This window comes from Motacilla alba, chromosome Z, assembly GCF_015832195.1.
Source record: "Motacilla alba alba isolate MOTALB_02 chromosome Z, Motacilla_alba_V1.0_pri, whole genome shotgun sequence".
Taxonomy (NCBI): Eukaryota; Metazoa; Chordata; class Aves; order Passeriformes; family Motacillidae; genus Motacilla; species Motacilla alba.
In genome coordinates, this window is record NC_052046.1 from 60,739,499 (window position 1) to 60,761,678 (window position 22,180).

Here is a 22,180-nt window from a genome sequence, read left to right on the forward strand (position 1 = left end):
ACAGCCTCCGTGCAACCCGTCCCGCATTCCCCATACAGCCCGTAGCGTGTGGCCCCCAGACCATCCTCCAGGGAGCCTGCAGCCCCTAGAGCTTCTAGACGTTCCTCCTTCAGAATTGGTGCAGCTCCCCCCGGTCTCGTTACACACAGACACAAAAACACCCCCGCCTCCCCTACTGCAAACACCTCTGGCCTCCAGCGCGCCCCTCCGTTCCCTCATCCCCTCCAGCGTCTGTGCAGCCCGCCACCCCCGCCGAAGCCTCCCCCTCGGCATCTTCCAGCCCCTACATGGCCACCCCATCAAGCCCCCTCCACCACCCGCCAGACCCCCGGCTACCCCCGCCCCTACGCAGCCGTGTCCCCCCGCGCCCCACGCGTCTCCTCGGAGCAGGGGGCGCGGCGGGGCCGCTGCCGGCGGGACGCCGCTCCCCCCGCGTGGCGGAGCAGGCGCGGCTCGGCGGGGCCAGCCCGGGCCGCGGGAAGGGTTAACGGCGGGGCGGCGGGCACATGACAGCGGGGCACGGGCGGCCGCGCTCGGCGGGAGCTGCGCGCTGCCGGCGGGGTAGGCGGGAGGTGAGTGCCCGAGCCCCGCGGCGGCGCCGCGCCCCGCCGAGCCTGCCCGCGCCCGGGGGCGTGCGGCGCGGCACGGCCCCTCCGCTGCCCTGCTCGCCGGAGCCGCTGCCAGCCCCGCGCCGCCGGCCCCGGCGGGGAGAGGGTGAGTCGGCGGCTCACGGCCTCCGTGTCAGGGCGGGGAGGGCGGAGGAGAAGGGAAAGCAAAACAGACGCTCTTGTGGTGCCGTCAGTTCGCGGTTACTCACCTCGCCGGCCGGTCCGCCGCCGAGATGGGGACGCAGCACTGTCTGGAAGGACGGGACAGACACACGCCCGGGAGATTTGTCATCCTACTGGTGAATAACCGGAGATAGGTACCCGCGGAGGGAGGCTGCGGAGCGGCGCGGGCGGGAAGCCGGGAGCGGCCGGGCGTACCGGGCGGAGTGATGTGCATCCCGCGGAGCTGCCGCGCAGAGGCTCGTGGCTCTGATGCCGGGCAGTGTCCTGCCCAGGGCTTCCTTTCATCCAGGGACTGTCCCCGTCCGCAAGAGACCAGACGTGTCGTGCTTGGTGAGGTGACAGCTCTCTTCATCTGCCGGCCTGGATGTTGCTAGCAGCTCTAGCCTCTTAAAAGACTCGAAATTCATGGCTTACGGCTGTGCCCTCCTCCCTTGTTTGCTTTTCGCCCCGGTTGAAGCTGCTTATGCTTTGCTGCGAGATCTGTGGGGTGAGCCGCGGTAGTGATGAGGGTGGCGGTATTTGTCCCCCGGGCCATCAACCGGGCAGTGTATGGTGGCCTCCTGCACTGCCCCACGAGGGTGGTCAGAGCCGAGGAACCAAGGCAGGGCAGGTGTCCATGGCCCCATTCCTCTGCCTCCGCATTGCCGTCGGCTCACACCCGGACATTCTTGGTGGTTTCCTACGTCCTGCATGGACTGAAGATCTCACCATTGCTGACGCTGCAAACATTAGCAATTGTGCTTGCACTCCTGGAAAGTTCAAAGCCATTACAGGCAAAGTGAACAAGGTAGTATTGAGAGTAAGAGATGCACAAATCAGGGCTTGCAGGTACCTTTGTTTGCTAGGTGAGGATGCTGCAGCTACTTATGGCATGTCAGAAAGCCTGCCTCAGACTCAGGTACTCAGTGCTGCCTGATTGGTCTCAGGTTTTTCAAGCACCTTGTCTGAGGGTTGTAGGTAGCCCTGCTGAGAATAACTTTGCTCCTGGAAAGCTCATGTTGTGTTTTTGGAGCAAGCAGTAGCACCGCTACTTGCAGTAGCACCGCTCTGATATTTAAGGTCCTAGTAGAGAGGAAGCTTAGGAGATCTTGATTAACATAATAAACTTGAGAAGGCTTCTCAGGCAGACTGGCAAAAATGGTATCTACACTAGGATATACATGATCCTGTCCACTGATTACGGCTGCTCTTTAGGTGGCAGTTGCAGCAGTATCAATGACTGTGCTCTGCTCTGTGTTTGTACAGTCCCTTGCACAAAGGCATTCCTTTCTGTGACTAATCTTCCTAGGAATTATAGTGATGCAAGTAATAAGTAATTAGTAGGTTTCATTATACTAGCTCTGAGAAACTCAATCATATTTGGGAACTGGTTGCCTTGAGTGCTGTGGAAGATCTTTAGCTATCATTTTCCTTGCTTATTCATGCTGTATCAAGAGGGCATTCTGATGATGCATGAGAACTAAAAACTTTCAGATTGTGTGACCTTTTCTAGCTTTCCTTGGCTGATGACCTGGGCCTTAGAAAAATGTGGTATTTTCAGAGTACTGCAGTTTGGAATGAAGACCCCTGTGGTACTACAAGCATATTACTGTCTGGAAATGGATACAAATGACCAAAACAGTGGATGCTAATATGATGTATTTATTATTCTCAGTAGTGTGTGAGTTCTGAGGTGCTGGCAGACATGGAGGGTGGGGAAGATAATCTATATAAATTGAGAGAAAAGCTTATTTTTTTAGCCCCTGTTTTGAAAGCACATTGTTTTCCTTTGTTGCAGTTGGGATTCTTAATGTACCTATTGTTCCAAGCCTAATTTCAAACTCTCAGTTGTTATTTCTTGCCTAGTTAAATATCTATGTGGTTTTCCTTTTCAAGGAGAATTTATTACCATGCTCTGTTCTGCAAACCAGAGCCAGATAACTGTGAAAAAACTGTAACACTTCCTATGCATGTGTGCTCTATTTAGAAAATGCATGGCGGTTTACACCTATATTAGGGTGGGTCTTTCTCACAAGCAGGTGTGAGACACAAAAACTTCAGGAGTCAGTGAGGTTGAGGTGAAGCATCTCTATAGCTTTTGGTGCCTGTTCCATCCTACTGTCCATCACAGTCCTGTCCACCCAAAATGGCTCATCAGGGGTGTGATATCACTACTTCTGAGTAATTCACTGTGGTGCCACTGAATGATGATGCTCCAAAAACCATGGCCATGCATAGACAGAAGGGCTGATAGGGAGAATAGAGTCAAAAGGTAGGCAGACCCTTTGGGTGGCCATGTGGCTGCTCAGCCTTTGGAGAAGGTAAATTTTTTCTGGAACTGTGCCAAAGAAATTGTTGAGGGGAACGTGGGAGAAGTCTTGGCTATCCATATTCATGTTTGGGATGAGGGCAGGCACTCACAGTCTTGGAATGTGCAGTCCCAGAGAAGGGGGTTATGGTTCATGTTTGATTTCTGTAGTGTCTGGTAGCTATTGTAGAGGTGAGATATGTCCAGTAGAAAAATACAAAGGAAAAATAGGAGGTTCAGTGCCTTGTCTTTCAGTCTTCTCCTTTGGGATAGTGCTTGCTACACTATGGGCAAAATGCCAGTGTCTGATAACTACTTCCATGAAGGCATCTCCTGATCTGGATTTACTATTCCTTAAACTGATCTCTGGGGTGGAGTTTTTTAGCTTTTGTTGAAATTGAAAAGTATTTTACCTCATCTTTCAGTGGGTGAAGCAGTAAGCCAACTCCAATTAAAACTCTCAGAACTGCACTGGAAAAGTAGATGATATAGCATACTGTGCTACAGACATAGATTTGTGAATTACTCTTTTGTTTCACTTTCTGAAGGTTTGGAGTTTGGATTTTCCAAGGCTTCAGTTCAGTTTGAATTTAAATTTTATTTTTATGAAAGTGAATTTATTAATGATTGCTATGGATTTTGAGCACTTATGTTGTCATAATGTTATTGATGCAGAGTCATGGAACTTGGAGTAATGTCAGCTTAGGAAAAAGGAGATTTTAAAAGCAGTGGACATAAGTGTTTTTTTGCATCTGTGGGAGCACAAAAAGGTTACTACAGCATCTAACTGATGGACAGAAATACTGCATTCAAAGATGGAAAGGGCTTCTGTTCCTTTGATAGAACAAAGTACTTTGTCAGTACAGCCATTCAGTTTCAGGTTATTATTGATTCTGGGGTGGTTTTTTGTTTGTTTTTTTGGGGTATTTTTGTGTATTTTAACTTAGCACATAAAATTTCAACCCTATTCAGGATTACAAAGCTTATTTCTGGATAAGCTATTGTATTTGGTGCTGTACTCTCACAATTTCCAAGATCACTTTGATTAGAAGTGTATGGGGTTTTACTATTATGGGTAGCTATTTATGGATCTGAAGCAAAAGGTAGTTAGACTTTTAGAAAATAATTAATATCCTAATTTAATTAGTTATATATGATTTAATGCATCTCTAGAAAATCTGGTGCTTTGGTGTCATTCAGTTTGGCCACTAATATGAGAAGGTCCTGATTTCCTGATGGAAATTGATATTAAAATACCATAAAATAATAATTTTTAAAATTAGAAGACTTACGCTCTCCAAGGTGCTTTAATATTTTAAAGAAATAATATATTCATTTGCATGTCAATGTAATGTTATACATTTTCATGGTAGAATATGAATGGAGACTAGGGGAAGAAAATGCAGAAGAATGGCTTAACATGTTTCTACTCTCATAAAAAATTTGGTTTGTTTCTGCTTGCAGGTCAGTTGGTTCAAAAAACAGTTTGCTAACATGAGAAAGGAAATTGTGAGTCCAGAGGCCTTTCTTCAAGTGTAAAAACCACAACAGTAGCTAATGAGAAAATATGATGGTATAGAATACTGTAACTCCTTGTAAGATATAATGTTGCTAGAGAAGAATACCAAGGGACACCAGCATTATAACTACACAAGTTGTATATCAACATCAGTTTTATAAGCCTTGTAGGTCTATGTAACCTATGTAGAAAAATTCAGTTGATTAAACTAAAGGCGCTTTTGTTGAGTAAATCTAATGCATTCAGTATGTTCTAATATTTTCTTGATTATATTTGTACTTTTCCAATGTAGTTAAAATTGCAGACAAGAGCGGTTTTTGTTTGTAGCTGGTTTATAGTGACATGGTATAAACCCTTGCCAGAAAAACATCCCCCCCCCCTTTTTTTTTTTTTTTCTTTTTTTTTGGTGTGTCCTTTTCTAAAGATTTAATCACCTGTGTTAAGGCAAGAGACTTTCTGCTTTTAAAATAAACTCTGGGAATTTAAGAACATTCAGCTCTCCCTGTCCTTGGCTGAATTGGAGAGAGCGATTTATGCTTCACCCAGGTATGAAAATAAGTAATACTGATTTTTATTGTTTATATTGTACTTTATGATTTTTATTCCCACAACATAAAAATGTAATAATCAAAAATAGTATGTAGAATAAGACTTTTATGACCATTTAAGTGTGGTTAAGGCATATCTCTCCTAGTTAGAGATTTTGCTCTTTCCTTTGAAGATAACATGCTTAGGCCTTTCATTTTTATGGGTTTTTACCTGGAAAGTGTGTGTGAATAACTATGCATAGATGTCTCTGCAGACATTTGAAAGACTTTCAGTCTAGAAGTGTGCTGTGAGCACAGTTGTGTGAAATAAACAGCATGCTTTGTGGTTTTTGACTGTTCACAGATGGAGAAAATGGAGAAATTGTAGAATCAGAGTAAGCAAAGGTTTAAGTATGAAGGTTTTACATTAAATTCAGTGATGAATATTCTGGTTGGAATCTTACTGGCTTCAGTGTTGAATATTTTGGGCTGAAGATAAAGTTTCAGTTCTGTGTTTTGCTGCAAGAAGACCATAACACTTCATTAAAACCTTAATGTATATAGGAATTAAAGCCATGATTGAAACTATACTTCAATTTTGTTGCTGTCAACTTAGTTTGTTTGTCTGAACAAGTTAATTAGGCACTGAGTCTGTGATTGAACAAACTGCTTAAACATATGCTTAATGCTTAGCAGATGAACCTAGTGATGAAAATCCAACCTGAGCTGTTCAGCTGAATTAGGGCTGAAGTTATACCCCATCTGCATGGTATCTTAGCCCACTGACTTACGCTGACAAGAGCGGCTTTTGCCTAAAAATCTTTTTTATGTCAGAAAATGTTTATATGTAGTTGATTCTGCCTTGGAGTAGGTTGTGGCTGAGATGATCACTCAAACCCGTTACCGGTCTTATCTTCTAAGATGTAAATAGGAAAACATAAGTGATGAAAAGTCAGAGTTCAAAGTTTATTGGTATAATTGGAAAGAAATCCTTGAAAATTTGCTACTATGTGGTTATATTTCAATTATGGCATATCTATAGGCTTATAATAAACGTTCAGTTTCTAAGTGATTGCAGTTGTGTTTATGACTGCTTCTGTGCTGTGCTTTCCTCCAGTACTTCTGTGTTGTGAAGTGCCACAGAGTTTGAGGGACCACAGAGGCTTTTCTGTGGTTTTGCTGTTTTCTCTTCATGTTGTTTTATGCATACCCTTTAGAATGTGAACTGCTATTTTTTCTGTTTTGTCAGGTGCTTCCCTACTCCATGTGCTTTTCAGCATAGACTGAGGAGATGGCAGAAAAATTGCAATAGATGAGTTCCTCCTAATGACAATTCCCTGTCAGAGGGTGTTTTCAATTCTGGCTGCCTTATTGTACGTGGTCAGCATTCACTTAATGTTATGGCTTATTTAGATAGTGTGAAGGCAGCTTATTGCAAACTTCAGCTTTTTGAAGAGTGGAGAAAGGAAAAAAGGTTTTCTTTGTGTTAGAGCTTAAGTCATTGCTTGGCTTTACTCTTTCTTCCTGTGAGACCATATAGAGCTCGTACTTTGTTTCTTGTAACCAGTAAAGTCACAAAATTAACAGTCATGTGCTCTTTCATCTGTTACTTACTACAGTATAATTTATTTTTATTTATTTATTTTTTTACACAGTGGATTTCTCACTGACTTTGGATTGATATCAGTCATAGCTATGAGTCTGTAAAAACACCCCCCTTTGATTACATTAACTTCTTAAAAAGTAATGGGAGGTCATACAGTGTGAGCCATTGGAGAGCAGGTATTCCTCAGGGATCTAGGATCATCTGTGGACAGTAGATCTCACCAATCAGAATTCATGCAGGAGCACCCTGCCCATCTCCAAATAGCAGCATCCCAATCCCAGGTACTGGAAACTTGTCTGCCAGCCCACATTTGGAGGAGTGATAGCTCCACAGAATGGCACTGTTGACAGTCCAATTCACTCCCCTGCCCTAAATTCCAAAATATGTGTGGTTACAAATGAGAATGACCCTTTATTACAAGTCCTACAACCCCCAGAACTGCCAGTCTCACAGTTTTTAAAGTCAAAATGGCAAGACACTTTCTCCCATGCTGAGGTGAAGATAATACTCATTTTTCTACTGCCATCAGTAATAGCAATTTTTTTTTGCAATTGCACATATGCAAATAGTATTGGTTTAAGCAGATAGGAGCCAGACACTTCTTTACTACTCTTTTCCTACAAAGGAAGAGACACTGCAACAAGATGTCTTGATATTTTCCACAGAAGAAATTCATCATTTGATTATGTTCAGCTACTTTGTATTACACAGCAGTTGCTTGGAATCACTGAGTTGTCCTAAGATTCTTTATAAACACAGTAACCTAACCTTTTGACTCAGCAAATCCAGAGAGTAATTTTATGTTCTATTGCACCAGAATTTTTGTGAGTGCTGTCAGGAATACTCCTTGGATGCATGAACACACCTTTCCACTGGTGACTAACAGCTGCTTACTGATGAAAGCAGAAATAGTCATGCTTTTCTGAGCTGTCTAGGCTGGAAATGCTGTAGAGTGCTTTGTCTTGACCCTAGATTTGCAATGCATTTCTTGAAACCACTGTTTATGCTGTAGAAATTAATGATGCATAACACTCACAAAATTTGGAGTCTGGTTCTCTGTGAGTAAGTGCTTGTGCATCAGATGAAAATGTACTTGACCGTCTGCTCTTAGGTCTTAGAAGTCAAAATGGAACATTGAAGTTTGCAATACTTCTTGGCTCTGGTCATGCTGGAGATGAGGATATGCCTCTGGAGGAGTTTTTTGTAATATTTTCAAAATTTAATGTACATGGACATGAGAATTTAATGTACAGAAGATAATTGAATGGTTTAAAATGAAATAAATTAAATAAATTTTAAAAAGGATTAGGTTGATATCCAAGAGAAAATGGAGAAAAGGAGAGAGACTTCCTATTTTATTACAAGTGTGCTGCTTCTCTCAATTTTCTGTTTTTCTTCACTACTTCCATTTGAAAATTTAGGAAGTCCATCCCTCTTCCGCAAGGCTTGCAAACTTGAACCCGTATCATTCCGGAGCTAGTTGAAAGTTAACTGCATGTTGAGTGCTCTGCTGAGTCAGACTGGTGGTAATACATATACATATTCATTGTGTGACCTCTGGGATCACTGATCTGCTGCTCAGAGTGGTGGAGGTGGTGGGTGTAATCCACAGCACGCACAGTGAAAAGAGGTGGACTCCCCACATCATAGTTTTGGAGGAGCTTTTCACTTCAAGCAGAGCCTGATTCTTGCTGTCTTCAAAATTATGTGTTTAAAAACTGAGAATCCATACTGAGCTCTTTAAAGTAGCCCTACATAATAGCTAATCCACCTACATGTGCGGAGCAGCGTGGGAAGGTGAAGAGAACATCAGCCAGTTCAGTGTCTGTGGTTTGTGGATTTTGAACTGGGATTTTTTTCTGCCGTGCTTGATTGCTCTGCTCCTAGATGCTGTCAATTCTGCCTTTCCTTCTTGGCCTAATTAGCTTGCACACATGTACTATAGTCAACTTTTTTGGTGGGATAGCAAGTAGAAAATTCAGCTGAAGGGCTGGCATTAGGGAAGATTATACATAAACACTGTGGATATGGTAAAATATTGTGGACTTCAGATACCAGCACTGGTCCTCAACATCTCTCATCAATGCAGCTTTTTGGGCCGAAGTTTTGTCATGAAAAATAGTACAATTTTTAAAAGCCAGCTTTTAATTGAATGTTCTATTAAGAAAGTAATTTATTTTTCAAATGTACATACATTTGAAACTGTTCAAATTAGAACTGTGATCTAGTGTAGTGATATCCAAAAGTTATGTATTCGAGGAATTAGTATCAGCATATTATGCACATCTGAATAGTAATTTTGTTTTTTAGGAAGTCTAGTAGCTATCCTTATTGCTTGTCTAGTTCATTCCTATGTGAAGACAATGGATTTGTGAGTGTGAGCCAGACCATGTTCAGGCATATCTTGAGTGTTCTCATGTCTCGTGTTGTAATATAAAATCCCAAATCTTTCTGAAAACAGCACATGCTTTCTGAAAACACCAGTATGGTCAACACTTCTAATTGTTTCTCATATTCAGTCAATGAAAAGATATTTTTGAAGTTCATTGAGAAATATTAAACATATCCCTGCTGGTGTTGGTAGTTGCAGGAGGTAGCTGCGGGAGTAATTAGGGAGCTCACTTTCGATTCTTCCCTCAACATTATTGGTGAACACTATGGGAGGGAGGATCCAGCTCGGGAAGATGGATTTTTAATCTGAATCACAGAGATTCAGAGCATGTTATGACAATTCATTTGAAGTTTAGGAGGAGTAATACAATATATTGTAGTCTTGCAGCCTGGATTTGGCTGATGAAGAATTTTTACTGGGACCAAAATGCCATGCTGACGTGCTGTTAGTGACATCAGTGCAGCTGCTGCACCTCCAGCCACTGCATTCACAGCCTGGTGGAGAGGTCTAATGTGGACAGGGGGAGGGGAGAGGCGGCCAGAAAACATGGTTTTTGGTCTTCCTGTGAATGTGGCTTGAGCTGGTGTGTCTGGAAGGTTTTTCAGTAATTGTGAGCGGCTCACAGTCGTGAGTGCCTTAGCCATCTCCTTGTGTCCCCCGTTCTCCCCGGCAGCAGGTGACACTACATGTAGGTAGAGTTCAAGCCTTGGAACCAGTCTGGCCTTTTGTTCTACCTTGACTGCTCTACTAAAACCAGCGCAGTCAGCATGTGGGTGTTTGATGAAGACTGTGTTATAGTTGTGAAGATTTGAAATAAATATACCTGAAATGGAGCTTGAGAAAACAAATCTGGACATCTGCCCCACCAGATGGGGAACTTCAATAGGAAATACAGAAACTAGTGCAGATAGTCATGGACCCCCTTTGTTGTCCTTTTCCAGGCGTTGAAAAGACAGCTGTCATCTTCCATTTCTGAGGTTTCAGTAGTGTTGTCCATTCCTTGACATAAAGACAATTCTGTATTTTATTTTCTGCTTTCTTGCAAATGTGACTGTAATTTTTTTTTTTTTTTTAGTAAAATGAGCTTATTTCTTCATGTGTAAGATGAGCTTGTTTTCTGTTAGAGATCATTAGGGCTCTTTCTTATCCTGGAAATAGGTGACAGACCTATATACCTAATACATCTTGTCATTTTATTTGATTTTAGAGACTCTGGAAGAAGAAACAGCTCCAGTGCTACTAAGCTATGTGAGAACTGTGAACTTGGTCAGCAAGGATAATTTGTCTCCAGTTGCCAAAAGAGCCTTGTTTCACTTTTGTACAATAACCACACAGGTCTGTGAGGAGTGTAATATGCTGAAGTGTTAATCAGTAAGCAGCTTGAGCCACACTTGAAATCTCTTTAACATACTTATTTTGCTCTCTAGTACTTTTGTTTTTATGTGTCAGTTGGCGCAGTCTGAAAAAAAGACATTCATCAGTATTCTGTGCAGTTCCTTTTGCAGAAAGCTTTACTCAAGACTCACTTTCTTTTTTTGGTTGTTTTCTATAATCAATAACCAGGCAATTTTGAAGTCTGGTTATTGATGATATTTAAGTAAAAAAATTAAGTGATAATGATCTTAGTTTTATCAAGCTTGAAACATTTTTCAGCTTTGCAAATCTTTTGGTGGCCTTGATATGTTTGAAAAAACAACATGTAATCCATCAACACAAGGAATGCATTGGCATTGCAGCTCTGGCAGTTGTTTCTGGAAACCCGTTCTGTAGACAATAAGGATGGGCCTTGGTGGATTCTTTTCTCTTGTCTAGGATTTTTTCAAAATGGTACAGCTGTGAACATGAGACTCCTTGAGTTTAAATCAGCAATTAGTTTTTCCTTTGGAGTGGTTATTTTAGGCTTATTTCTTTCTCCCCTGTCTTTCATATATCAGGCAAGGTTCAACTCCTGAAGACAAATGATGTTCAGGCAACTCTTAAACAGAAATGGTGGATGGAAGGGAATGATTTACATTGACTCTGTACTTTTGCAGTCTTTATTTTATATATTCAGAATTATGTTTAAGAACAAAATGTTGAAGAAAATAAAAAAAGCTGATGATGCCAAAATGCATGTTGGACTATGTGTTATAAAGGCTCCAGGCAACTTAGAAAATGCCCTGAAGAGTCTAAGGCTTAATGCCAAAAAGGAGCTACTTTACACAAGAACTGTATACCCACTCAAGAGTATTAGGCATGTTGCCAACAGTTACCCATTCTGCGTTGAGTGTATTTTAACTTCTCTCATACTGTGTCTTATACCCTTTACCCTCCACTTGGTGGACTCAGACAGTGAGATTTAAAATTAATGGCAGCAATCCAAAATGCAGTATAGCGAAGGTGTTGGTTTAAGTAAGGCTCACATTTCTTTTGATTTTCCCAGACCAAATATTATTCTTTCTGACTAGGGCAAACCCAATAAAAGGGATAGGATATATTTATCGATAGGTTTCTGACACCTGTTTTCACTATGATGACAGCTTGAGGTTTTCCTCCATTGTCACCAATGCTTATTTATGTCATCCTGAAATTGGCTAGTGAGTTCTGTATCGTTCAAGTCCACAGTGAGGAAAATTTGATGCCTCAGGTCAAGCCATTAATAACAAGAAAACCAAACCAGATCAAACTATTGTATTTTCACTTTGCTCAGAGAATCTTCAACTCTAGTTAATGATTTGTCAGTTTTGTTTAATCACCAGGAGATGGCACTAATAAAATCTGTTTTCATACAGAGAGATGTATGTTTCAGCCACCCCTTATAGAGGAAATTGGTAACAAAAATGTAGTTGAAATATGAAAATTCTGGAAGTTTTGTACCTGAAAATTCTTGAAAACTGTATTGAGGCCACCTGCTCCTCTGGGTGAATTAAGATTTCACTATTTTGTTATGAATATGTGTAAGTCACATAAATTTCCTGTGCCTCTATTCTTTTTGTTGGCAAATTTTGGAAAAGTTATTTTTACATTCATAAAGTGATTTGAGATCTCCGCATAAAGTGCAATTTATTGATGTCAAACATAAAATTAATTTTAGACCTGTGTATGCACCTATAGAGATGGAACATAAAACAGAGGTTGTCTATGCCTTTACATAGATGAGCAGGCTACCAAAAAGCTGTCCTGTACATACTTCAGCATAGAAGTGTGCAAATGCTAAATTTTGCAGTTGTATTTGGCATTTTGGCGTATTTCTGTTGTGTTCTTCCAGAGCTAAATTGCCTTTCCTTGGCAGTACTGTAAGATGATCTTCACCACAGTGATGTGTTTCTTTATTTGGTCCCTACTGCTTCAGACCTGTTAGATGGTGCTGAACAGGAAGCAAAACCACTGTTTGCTTTGGTTTAACTGCTCTGTTAACTGCTCTACCACTCACCCACAGAAAACAATGAGAAGAGAAGCTGCTCTTCTGGCATCTATTCTGTACATAAAATGCAAAGTTGTCTTTAATTTTCTTTCAGGGAACTTATAAAGCTATAAATGCATGGAACACTCTTGCAAGGAGTTCCATGTTTCAACTTTGGCTTTGCTTGGACAATAAACTGCTTAACATGTACCTGACCTGTTTCTAACTGCTTGTCCCTTTGCCCATGTTTCTGTTCCTCTTGTACCTTCCAGGCTAAATTTCATCTCAGGCCACTGAAGTGTTTGCAGGCATGTTACCTTACACTTCAACTGGTGGAGCATTTCTTTGAGTGCTAGTGGTAAGGGCGTGCACCGTTTTTTCAGCAGACTTGAGATACCAGCTCAATATGCACTAAGTACAGTAGAAAGTGCACTAAGCGTGAAATACAGTAATAAAGGTATGCATTTAACTGTTGTATTTGTGGGGCTAAGTCAAATACTGCCATTTTATACCGATGTTTGTTAAATTCTGCTTGTGACACAAGCATGGCCTTCTGTTGTATCATAGACATTTGTTCTAGAAAGATTCAGAATGGTTTAGGTGTCACGGGGCTACACATGCTGCTGAAGCTGATTAGGTGTTGAATTTTTTCAGAATTGTAAATCAGCTAATAATCTCCACAGAATGTGGGGGACCAGAAGTTCCCTCAGAAGGGGATGTAAAGAACACATCTCACATGAAGTGCAGGAGGGCCTGGGGCCGGAGTAGGGAATGTGCTTTTTTCTTCTGTGAGCCCCTTGCCTCAGTCTTGTGACACAGGATACAGCTGAATACATAGGCACTTGTGGAAAAAAACAAAACAAAAAAGCCCCAGGCAAACAAACCACATGTTCAGGCAATATTCTCCAGTTGCAGCTCTAAATACATGAAATAGAACTTGAGATTTAAAAACTCATTTTGTTGAGGTTTCATTTAGTCAGTTCTACAGATACTGTATGGTTGATAAAATCAGTGGTTTAAGTGGTGTTTCCTGGGCTTTTTAGAGAAGTCTATCCTTGTTTAGTCTAACCATTTGACACTTTATTAGTTTGGTGGCTGTGTGGGGGATTAGTTGCTGGCTGAAGTTAAACCATGACACTTTGTTAGAGGTTTCAAATGATGACAGGAGAGCCTGTCTGTAGTGGATTATTATGCTTTAATGAGCAGAGGCTACCAGCTCCTCAGGTTTTTCTGCTTAACAGTGAGTCTGACATTTTTGGCTGAGGACAGTACCATGCTGAGAGGTGAGACATACCTTTCCCAGCTTTAATTATTTCAACAAAGCATTTGCTGCATAACATTTCCCTTGCAAAATCTTTGGAGAGAATTTTTACCTAACAGATTCCCCTAGAAGTGTTCATATGGCAGGTCCATTTTGTCCAAGCAACATCTCCAGGGCACAAATCTTCTGTTGTTGCTTGGCGTGATTGAACTTCAGCCAGAGAGATGTACTGGTATCCTGGCTGACCCATGGTAGCTGTGTGCAATAGCTGAGGAAGCTCTGGCTTTCCCTCTCCACTTTCCCCTTGCAAATATGCCCAAAAGCTTAAGGAATTTAGTCCCATGAAATGATAATGAGTCATGCTCCAGCCAAATTCCTGTTGAAATCAACGGTGTACCCAGAAATTAATATTTGGGCTCTAGTAAGGGATTTCTTTGTGCATTGATGTATCTTATCTGCATTGTCAGAATTGTTCTACAGCGCTTCCTGTGGCTTTGAGGGCAGCTTGATAGGGTACAATGTTGTTTTTTTTCAGAAGACATTCCTTTGCGTTCAGAAAAGGTTGCTTTGTCTGACTCTACCTTGGTAGTGTTAATTTTTTAATGAAATTAAGCCTTAAAAGTTAGTAAATTTAATTGAGATGAATAGGAAGAAGAAAATAGATTTAAACAATTGTGAATAGATGCAGTACCTGATATACCAGGTAATCACATACTTTTCCATTTTTACTTCCTTTCAGTGTCTATCCCTTTTTTCCTTAAATTCAAAAAAACAAAATGAAAATAGACAATGTGCTTTGCTACTACTATTCGGTCTGTATCTTATCTGCAGGGAAATAAGCTCCATCAGATTAAAATCTCTCGCCTACTAAAGAAGCTATGTTTGGGTCTCCAGCAGGGCAGTGGGATAATGCTCTTTCCCTGCAGTTTCCCTGCAGGAACTGCTATTCTTTGCAGGAGAATCCAAGTCTTTTTGCCTTTGCAAATATTTTTTGGGTGATTCCTACCTTGTATTTAGTAAAAGTCCTTTACAGAATTGAGGTTTGAAGAGTTAATTACTAAAATATTTAACATTAGAATAAAACTTGTAGATTAAATAGCACCAGTAGATTAAAATTTGCAACATGGCTAAAAATCCACTGTCAAGTATTAGGAGCTGGCAAATTGAAAATGGCAAGTTTCAACTGGAAAGGCAAGTTTCAAAGTCACTTTTGCCCCAAAATGTTCTCTCTTTTTCCTATTGATCAAAGATAATACTGAAAATGGAAATCATTAAATTTGGCAGATTTTCTTACTTTGTCTGTGGTCCCTAACTGGTTTAGCTCTACTAAATAGTACTAAGAAGGTTTTGGAAATGGAATCTCCAGTTCTCCAGTTGCCAGTGGAGGTAACAGTTGCTAATGCTGATGGAGAATGCTGGTTGGCCTTTATAAAACAAATATGCCAAGCCCTACATAATTTTTCTAAATTAAGCTGTTCCAAAAATTAGGATAACTAACATAACTAGAGAAGAGACTAGAGCTAGATGTTAAGTAGAGATAACATAAAAAGAGCAGAGTAAAATCAGTAAGAAGAGAAATCAAAGTGTTTATTCATGAATGCCCTATGGTCTATATATATAGAGTCCTTGCTGGCAACCAGTGCAGGGGTTTGGGTGCAGCAAGGCATGGTCCTTCCCAGTCCTTTGCAAAGTCTTTGTGTCTCTTTTCCCTGAGATGTAACTTTCTGTCCACCCACAGCCATGCTTCTGCCCGGTCCTGGCCCTGTGTTGTACGCTGCAATCTCTCCAGCCCGCTCTCCTCCACTAGCCCAGCAGTTGCCAAAAGCTGCCAAGCCCCTCTCTTCTCCAGGGGTGACCTTGGTGCTTCCTTCTAAAAGGAGCCCAAGGAACCAGGAACATACTGCTCAGGTCAAGCTGTCCCAGCTTCTTTGCATTTTCAGCAGCTGTGAGATAGAGGACCTTGAAATCATGTTGGGAATGTTTCTTTCTTCAAGAAAGAAGAAATATTATCATGTCATTTCCAAAAAAAGGTTCCAAGGAAGGTTTTGAGTTCCACTTCAGAGGGGGAGTTTTTAGGCTGGATCATGTTTTATTAACATTATAATTTATTCAGGTTTTTGTGGTTATGAACACCATGAGTGATGATTTCATATGAGCATAGGAAATTGTACAGGTTTTTCTGTTAAGGTAGTATTTAGTACTGACTGGATAAAAGATAGAAAAATAGAAATGAAAAAGTTCCCTCTCTGCTTTTCAGGATCCTCATATCTTGGGGTTTTGATGAAAGATGTTTCTCTTTATTTCACTTGAATGTCTCTTTTTATTAATGTTACTTGAGTACTTTCGACTAGTGTTATATTCTGCCTTTTGCACAAAAAAAAAAGGTTACCTTTAGTTCACAGTTAAGCAATACAGTTTGTCTTAGTCTGTCTGTTTCTGGGACTTGAATGAGATTTGGCCAGTGTAAAGGCCTTGGGGTTACCATGAGTTTTACTATGAACATTTTGGAAATATCATAAGTACGTGTTTAAAGAAGGAAAAAGAAACCTCTGTTTGCAGTTAAGTTTGCAGTTAAGATTTTTACTTAGGAAGTTAAAAAGAAAATAGGTACTCTTATTAAAATGGCACTTGAGAAAACCTAGGATAAATTTATAATTCATGCTTTATTCAAATACCAGTATATTGGTATTGACAATTTTACAGGCAGTCATCACCATTATTGACATACCACTTTGGCAGCAGCTAAATACAGTTCTTAATTTTATAACATACACTTTAACATGCTTGCTCTGTCCTCCTGAGACATTTTTAATGGCTTATTTCAGAGTTCAGTTGTAGCATATTTGACCTAGGTTGAACTTGCATTTGTTGTATACTACTGTTTGAACATTTGTTAATAAATCTGCAGTTGGCTGTCAAGTTCCAGCTAACCAAACTATAATTGGCCTGTCAATCAGTATTCACAAATAAATGTTGTTCATAAAAAAACTACTGACCCAGCATTGATGTCAATTAATTAGTGAAATATATCTTCTAACACAATCCACTGTTTCTTATGAATGTTTTGACGCTTTTGGCACTAAGAGAGGACTACTTGGATAATTATTTACATAAACAAGTAGCTATGAATTTAGTTGAATTTCAAATATGAGGAAATGTTTAAAAAACTTTTAGTAATATAAGAGAAATGCTTAGACAGCCTGATGAGAGATGGGTTAGCCGTGATGTACCTTCCCTGGCCAACCCACCAGCAGTGGGATTGTTAATGCTGCTCTATGACTTTTCTGTGTCCAGAGACATGCAAGGCTGGTATGTCTCACCTGCTTAAACTAAACTGGGATTCTTGCTAGATTTGCTGCACCACCAGGAGTGGCTTTCTAGATTGATTTCTTACTTGTCCATACCTTTACCATCTTGCATCTGCTTACTCAACTACTTCCCTTCTTTGGTGAGAAATATGGCTACACATCTTAGTTCATTGTGAAAAGCCATTTATTTTTGAATGTATCGTGTGTGTTCATAAGAGAACAGGGAAATTTCTTCATTGAGTATTTGTCTCTGAAATGACTGGGTTCATGTGATGGGAATATTGTTTCTGTTGTAGTGAATTGTTATTTAATTGCACTTGTTTTGCTGTCAAGATGGAAGAAGGAGTAGAGAAGTTATACTGAATTTTCTTTTTTTCATTGAATTGATTTTAAAAATTAATGAAGAGGGAGAAGAAATTAGGAAATGAATTTTATGTAGATTTATGTTTTCACATCCATTCTTTCATTTATAATCACAAACACTGGGCAGTATTCAAATCCCAGTAAAACTGTCAATTTTTGGTCAGCCTATTACTCTTAACTTGAATGGGGGTTGAAAGCATTTGTTTCATAAAATGGCTTTGTGTAATTAATAGTCAAATTATTAACTCTGCTTAGAAACTTACATAAGACCAAACCCATTAATTTTTTTTTCCTGTGTCTGTTTTGAATTCCTTTCTCACAAAAGAAAAATTACTTTCTTGCTAAATATAGAAACTGCTGAAGGCTTTATAACTTTTACTGGCCTCATGACAGTCCTGTGCAGAAATTAGGTAGGGTTGATATCTCACTATGATGTTAAACTTATTAGGTATTTGAAGTGTGTATCAGCTTTGAGTCTGCCCAAGGAAATACTTGAGAAACAAATGAGTCAGACCACAAGTCCACTTGGCTACTGGAAAACTATTCACCTGTGCTTTTTCCGCAGAGTCTTCTTTATGGTGATTACCAAAGGCCACTGGTCCCTGCTAGCTGGGATGGGGGTAAGTCCTGGTGACCCTAGCATCACAATTCTGTCTCCTCTCCCTCTATGACTGCTCTGTCAACCAGCATTTCTAGAAACCAGCAGGCTTGTGCAGCGTGTGCCTTGCAGCTTCATCCTCTACCTCAGATAGCTGTGTCTTCTCCTTCTCAATTGTACCTTCTTGGCACTTCGCTTAACTTCCTGTAGCTCATATTCTTCCAGACATGTCAACAGCAGTGATAGGAGAGGAAAACTGGCTTGTACAAAGACTAAGTACAGTGAATTGTAATTTTGAGAGGTGGAGAAACTGAAACTTGGGGCTTGCATGAATTCTCTCTTTCACTTGTGTGGGAAAACACCGGACTCCCCAAGTCCAGTGAAGAGTCTAATATGAAAAATAAGTCTGAATAGATACTGATTTTAAATTTTGCCTTTGACAGATGTAAATATTATCTGACACAGGAAACAGATACTGAAAAGCTTTTGCCTCCTATATATTACACTATATAAAGTTAAGGGTTTGTGGAATTAAAGGATCATCATCTGGACCACAGGAGATGAAAATGTCAGTATACATAGGGCAACCAGGATTGTAATTAGAAAGTGTAATTCAAATACAGATATAATTACTTACCAACACTACTCTTGAATCAAGCTTAACTTGTGATTATATTCAGTTCTTCTGTGGGGTTTGTAAGTCTCTTTTCACAGCTTCAGTCTTAATATTCAAAATACTTACTTAGACTTGTGTATTTTCTTATCATTGTGCACTATTATTTTTAAGGGGAAAAATAATTTTTTAAAAAATATTTACTTCAAAAGACAAATGGCTGAAACCTTCAAACCTAAAGCACAATGTACAAATCTTCCTCCTATTAAAAGGAAAAGTCTTTGTGTGCATCCTGTAGAAGACTCTTGCAAACATCGATCAGTGTGGTACTAGAAAACTGTACTGAGGAGAAAATATGACTATCCATGGGGCCTTGAGAGTGGGAAGATAAGCTCCAGTGTTCTCTCAGAGAGTTCTGAAAATATGATCTGGGAGGTTCTTTCTACACAGCTGTGTCCTCTGTTGGCCATGAGAACAGGAATTTTTGCATTTTTATTATCAGATTATACTGCATGAGTGCTCCCAGTCTCTATCATTAGTTTCTTTTTTAATCTAAAGATTTTTAAAATTAACCTCTTCCATTGAGAGAGGTGGTAGGGCTGTGCAGCTGGAAAAACTGATTTCTTTCAGATTGTAACAACCTTTCCTTGTCAAAAGGAGAGGTTGAAACTTTGAATGAAAGGTTGCTGGAGCTGTTTATTTTTAGCATTTGTGGAGGAGTGATAGAAGTTTTATTAGAAAATGCTGGAGTTCTATAGACTATGAAAGAAAACTATGCTGATACTGGCTGTTTCTGTGGAAGTGTTGAATGTATGGAAGAAAAGTTTATATCAGATTCTAAATGTTTAAACTGATTTATTTAATTTTAATTGAATCGTGTAATATGGAATTCCACATAGAACAGATTTTGTTGAAATTAATATGGTAAAATAGTGTTAAAAGGAAGCCAGTTGAGTTTGGATTAAAACTGCCAAACACTGAGTATCAGTGTTTTCAGCCATTCATACTTGCTTGTGAAAGGTGCAGTCTGAAGTTCAGATGACTTCATTCAAATTAGTCAGATGTTGATGCTAATGAAGTATAAGGTTTAGGGTTTTCTTCTTAGAGTCTACTCTCTTCTATTTTCCTGGTGAGTATTCTAATTATTTACACTATTTCTGCTTCTTATCAATTTACATAATAGTATATGTACATATCCCAATTTTACATGCTGTTATTTGTGTAACAAAAATTCGAAATGTGAGATGCAAATGTCCTTTATTCCTATGTACAAATGAATCATATACTGTAGCTGTCTAACCTGTAACCAGAAAATAGTGGCTTCTGATTAGTGCTCTGTGTTTGTGATAATACTCCAACCACCAAAGCAAAAAACCACATCAGCTTCCTTTTTTATATTGCAGTAGGACATGATGCCATATTTTCTCCCATATATTAAAAAAAAAACCCAGCCTACTGTACATGAAATGAAATATCTGCATTGCAATCATGTCTATTACCTTTTGTGGAAAACTACTGTTTCTTTCCCTTAATTCTAGTTTTGCTGCCTTGTCACTAGCAATTCCTGCTCCAGGTGCTCTGCGTTGTTGCCAATACTCTGTCAAAATCTGTGACTGTTGTGGCACAAAAAAGTACAACTGCAAATTAAAGAAGTATCTTAATATCTGCATAGTGCTTGTGGTCATACCTCTCCCATACCTGTTACTTGCCTTCTGTATGTTTTTTTTCGCCTGAAATGGACCCTGTAACATTTTCAACATGCTACTGAGTCCAATTCAAAATTTTACAACTTGATCCTTTGCTTTAAGCCTTTCACTGAATGTGAAATGTGAATTCCTGACAATGGTGAGTATCAGCTCTAAATTAGTAGACATGACAGGTGTGATAACTCAGAAAAGACTCAGAAAAGGTTAGTAATTGTCGTTTCTCCAAACTGATAGTGCATGTCCAAAGCATCTTTGGGCAAGTGGTCCTTTAAAAGGGGCAGTGAACTCAGATAAGGTGGAGTGCCTTAAAAAGTGTGACTTTTGCTTTTCAGCTCTCTGATTGTGGCTTTGTTTCCAGTCTGTCTTCCACCATCCTTGTTGTGCTCTAATTATTTCCCCATCATTGCTGCCTTCTAGTTTTAGACTTTTTGAAGCAATGTTCAAATCTCCTCTCAGTCTCCAATTTCTTTATAGAATGATGTAGAGCTATTGTGACAGCACTCATGACAATGGCGTAGTGTTAAAAATGCATAGTTTATATGCAACTACAGAAAGGCATACATACAGAGCAGGTATAGCTGCGGTGTGCAGTGTCTGCCACAGGAATGACTGAAGTCTTCTTGTACAAGAAAGTAATGTGTTTTATTGATGCAGATTTCATTACTTTGCCTTTGACTTTTGGTAAAACCGATACTAGTTGAAATTGTGTGTCAGAGCTGAAAGTGTGTGAAGGGATACCTGTGGGAGGAAGAGGGAGAACAAAGTGTACATGCCCCATGTTTACTTAACCATAGTATAATTCTGCCAGCTGGACAAAGGGACTATGCTGCTAATTGCCCTGCTACAAGCCAAGTGGAACACCGAGGACCAAATCTGTGTAAATGACATTCAGGTTACTTGAGAAGTTTTGCAAAGCTGTTCTTCCTGAAGGAGAGACCTGGGAAGTATTGTGCCTTGGAGTTCACAGGTTGCACTAGGCAGATGCAGTTCTGATTTTTTTTCTTTACTCTTACTTCACTATTGTCTGCCTTTTTCTAGACCAACACTGTAGGGTCAGCCTTGGAGTGTGTGTTGTCCTGTTACTGTGCCCTAACAGGAGAATAGCTGGTTTAGTCTGGTATTGCTTGTTTTTAAGCCTTCAGAAGTGGTTATACTTTGATCCTGAGATCTTGATTGGTGTAGGTGAATTAGAAGGTTTGCTGGCACTTTTGAAAGTCTCACTTTACATTTGGAGCAGTAGAGGTGGGGACTGGTGCGGTGCAGGTGTAAGGAGCAGCTGGAGCTTGGGAGCTGGAATGAGCAAGTTCCCTGCTGCTGCGGACATCATGGTAACATCTAGCTGTATTCTTGCACTGCAGAGGGTATCTGAAACACCCTTGGGATTCTTATATCGCCAGCTGATAAACATGAACACAGCGTCCTTGGTGTTGGGGGTGGAGGACAAGCAGGGTCTTCTCAGTACCTTTGCCAATCCCCCTTGGCTAGACTGTGAAAAGAAAATGCACATGAGAACATTTACTGACGGCTCTGTGGTTAAAAAATGTTGATGAATGTCAAGTCACTAACACCATTTGAGGCATGCAGTGCCTTCTATCACTCATTTTATGTGTAATAAGTAACTCAGCAAAAACTTCAAAGGAAAAAAAAACATGTAAAACTATGTATTTTTAGCAAAAGATATGTTTAAAACCTAGGATTTTAATGTGGGGAAGAGTATGTTTAGAGTGATCTTTAACTTTTTTCCTCACAGTTGATTTTTATAAATTTGGTTTTTATAGGTGTTGATTTATAAGTAGAATTGGGAGTATTTACGAATACAAGAAATAT

The 22,180-nt window shown here is 40.0% G+C and overlaps 1 protein-coding gene across 9 annotated transcripts in view; it reads left to right on the forward strand.

Annotated features, from left to right (window-relative positions):
* The first annotated feature begins 415 nt into the window (after positions 1-415).
* Positions 416-22,180, forward strand: part of GLIS3 (GLIS family zinc finger 3) — a 157,363-nt gene continuing 135,598 nt past the window's right edge. The window contains exons 1-2 of one of the 9 annotated variants that reach the window (XM_038123385.1): positions 583-714; positions 18,002-18,056. Coding sequence is in view for 3 of the 9 variants with exons in the window: in XM_038123378.1 (XP_037979306.1) it covers positions 507-907 (401 nt within the window). In the remaining 6 variants the exon portion in view is untranslated. Of the gene's footprint in view, positions 926-18,001; positions 18,057-22,180 lie in introns of all 9 variants that reach the window. The other 8 variants (XM_038123382.1, XM_038123379.1, XM_038123383.1 and 5 more) reach the window with 8 other exon arrangements.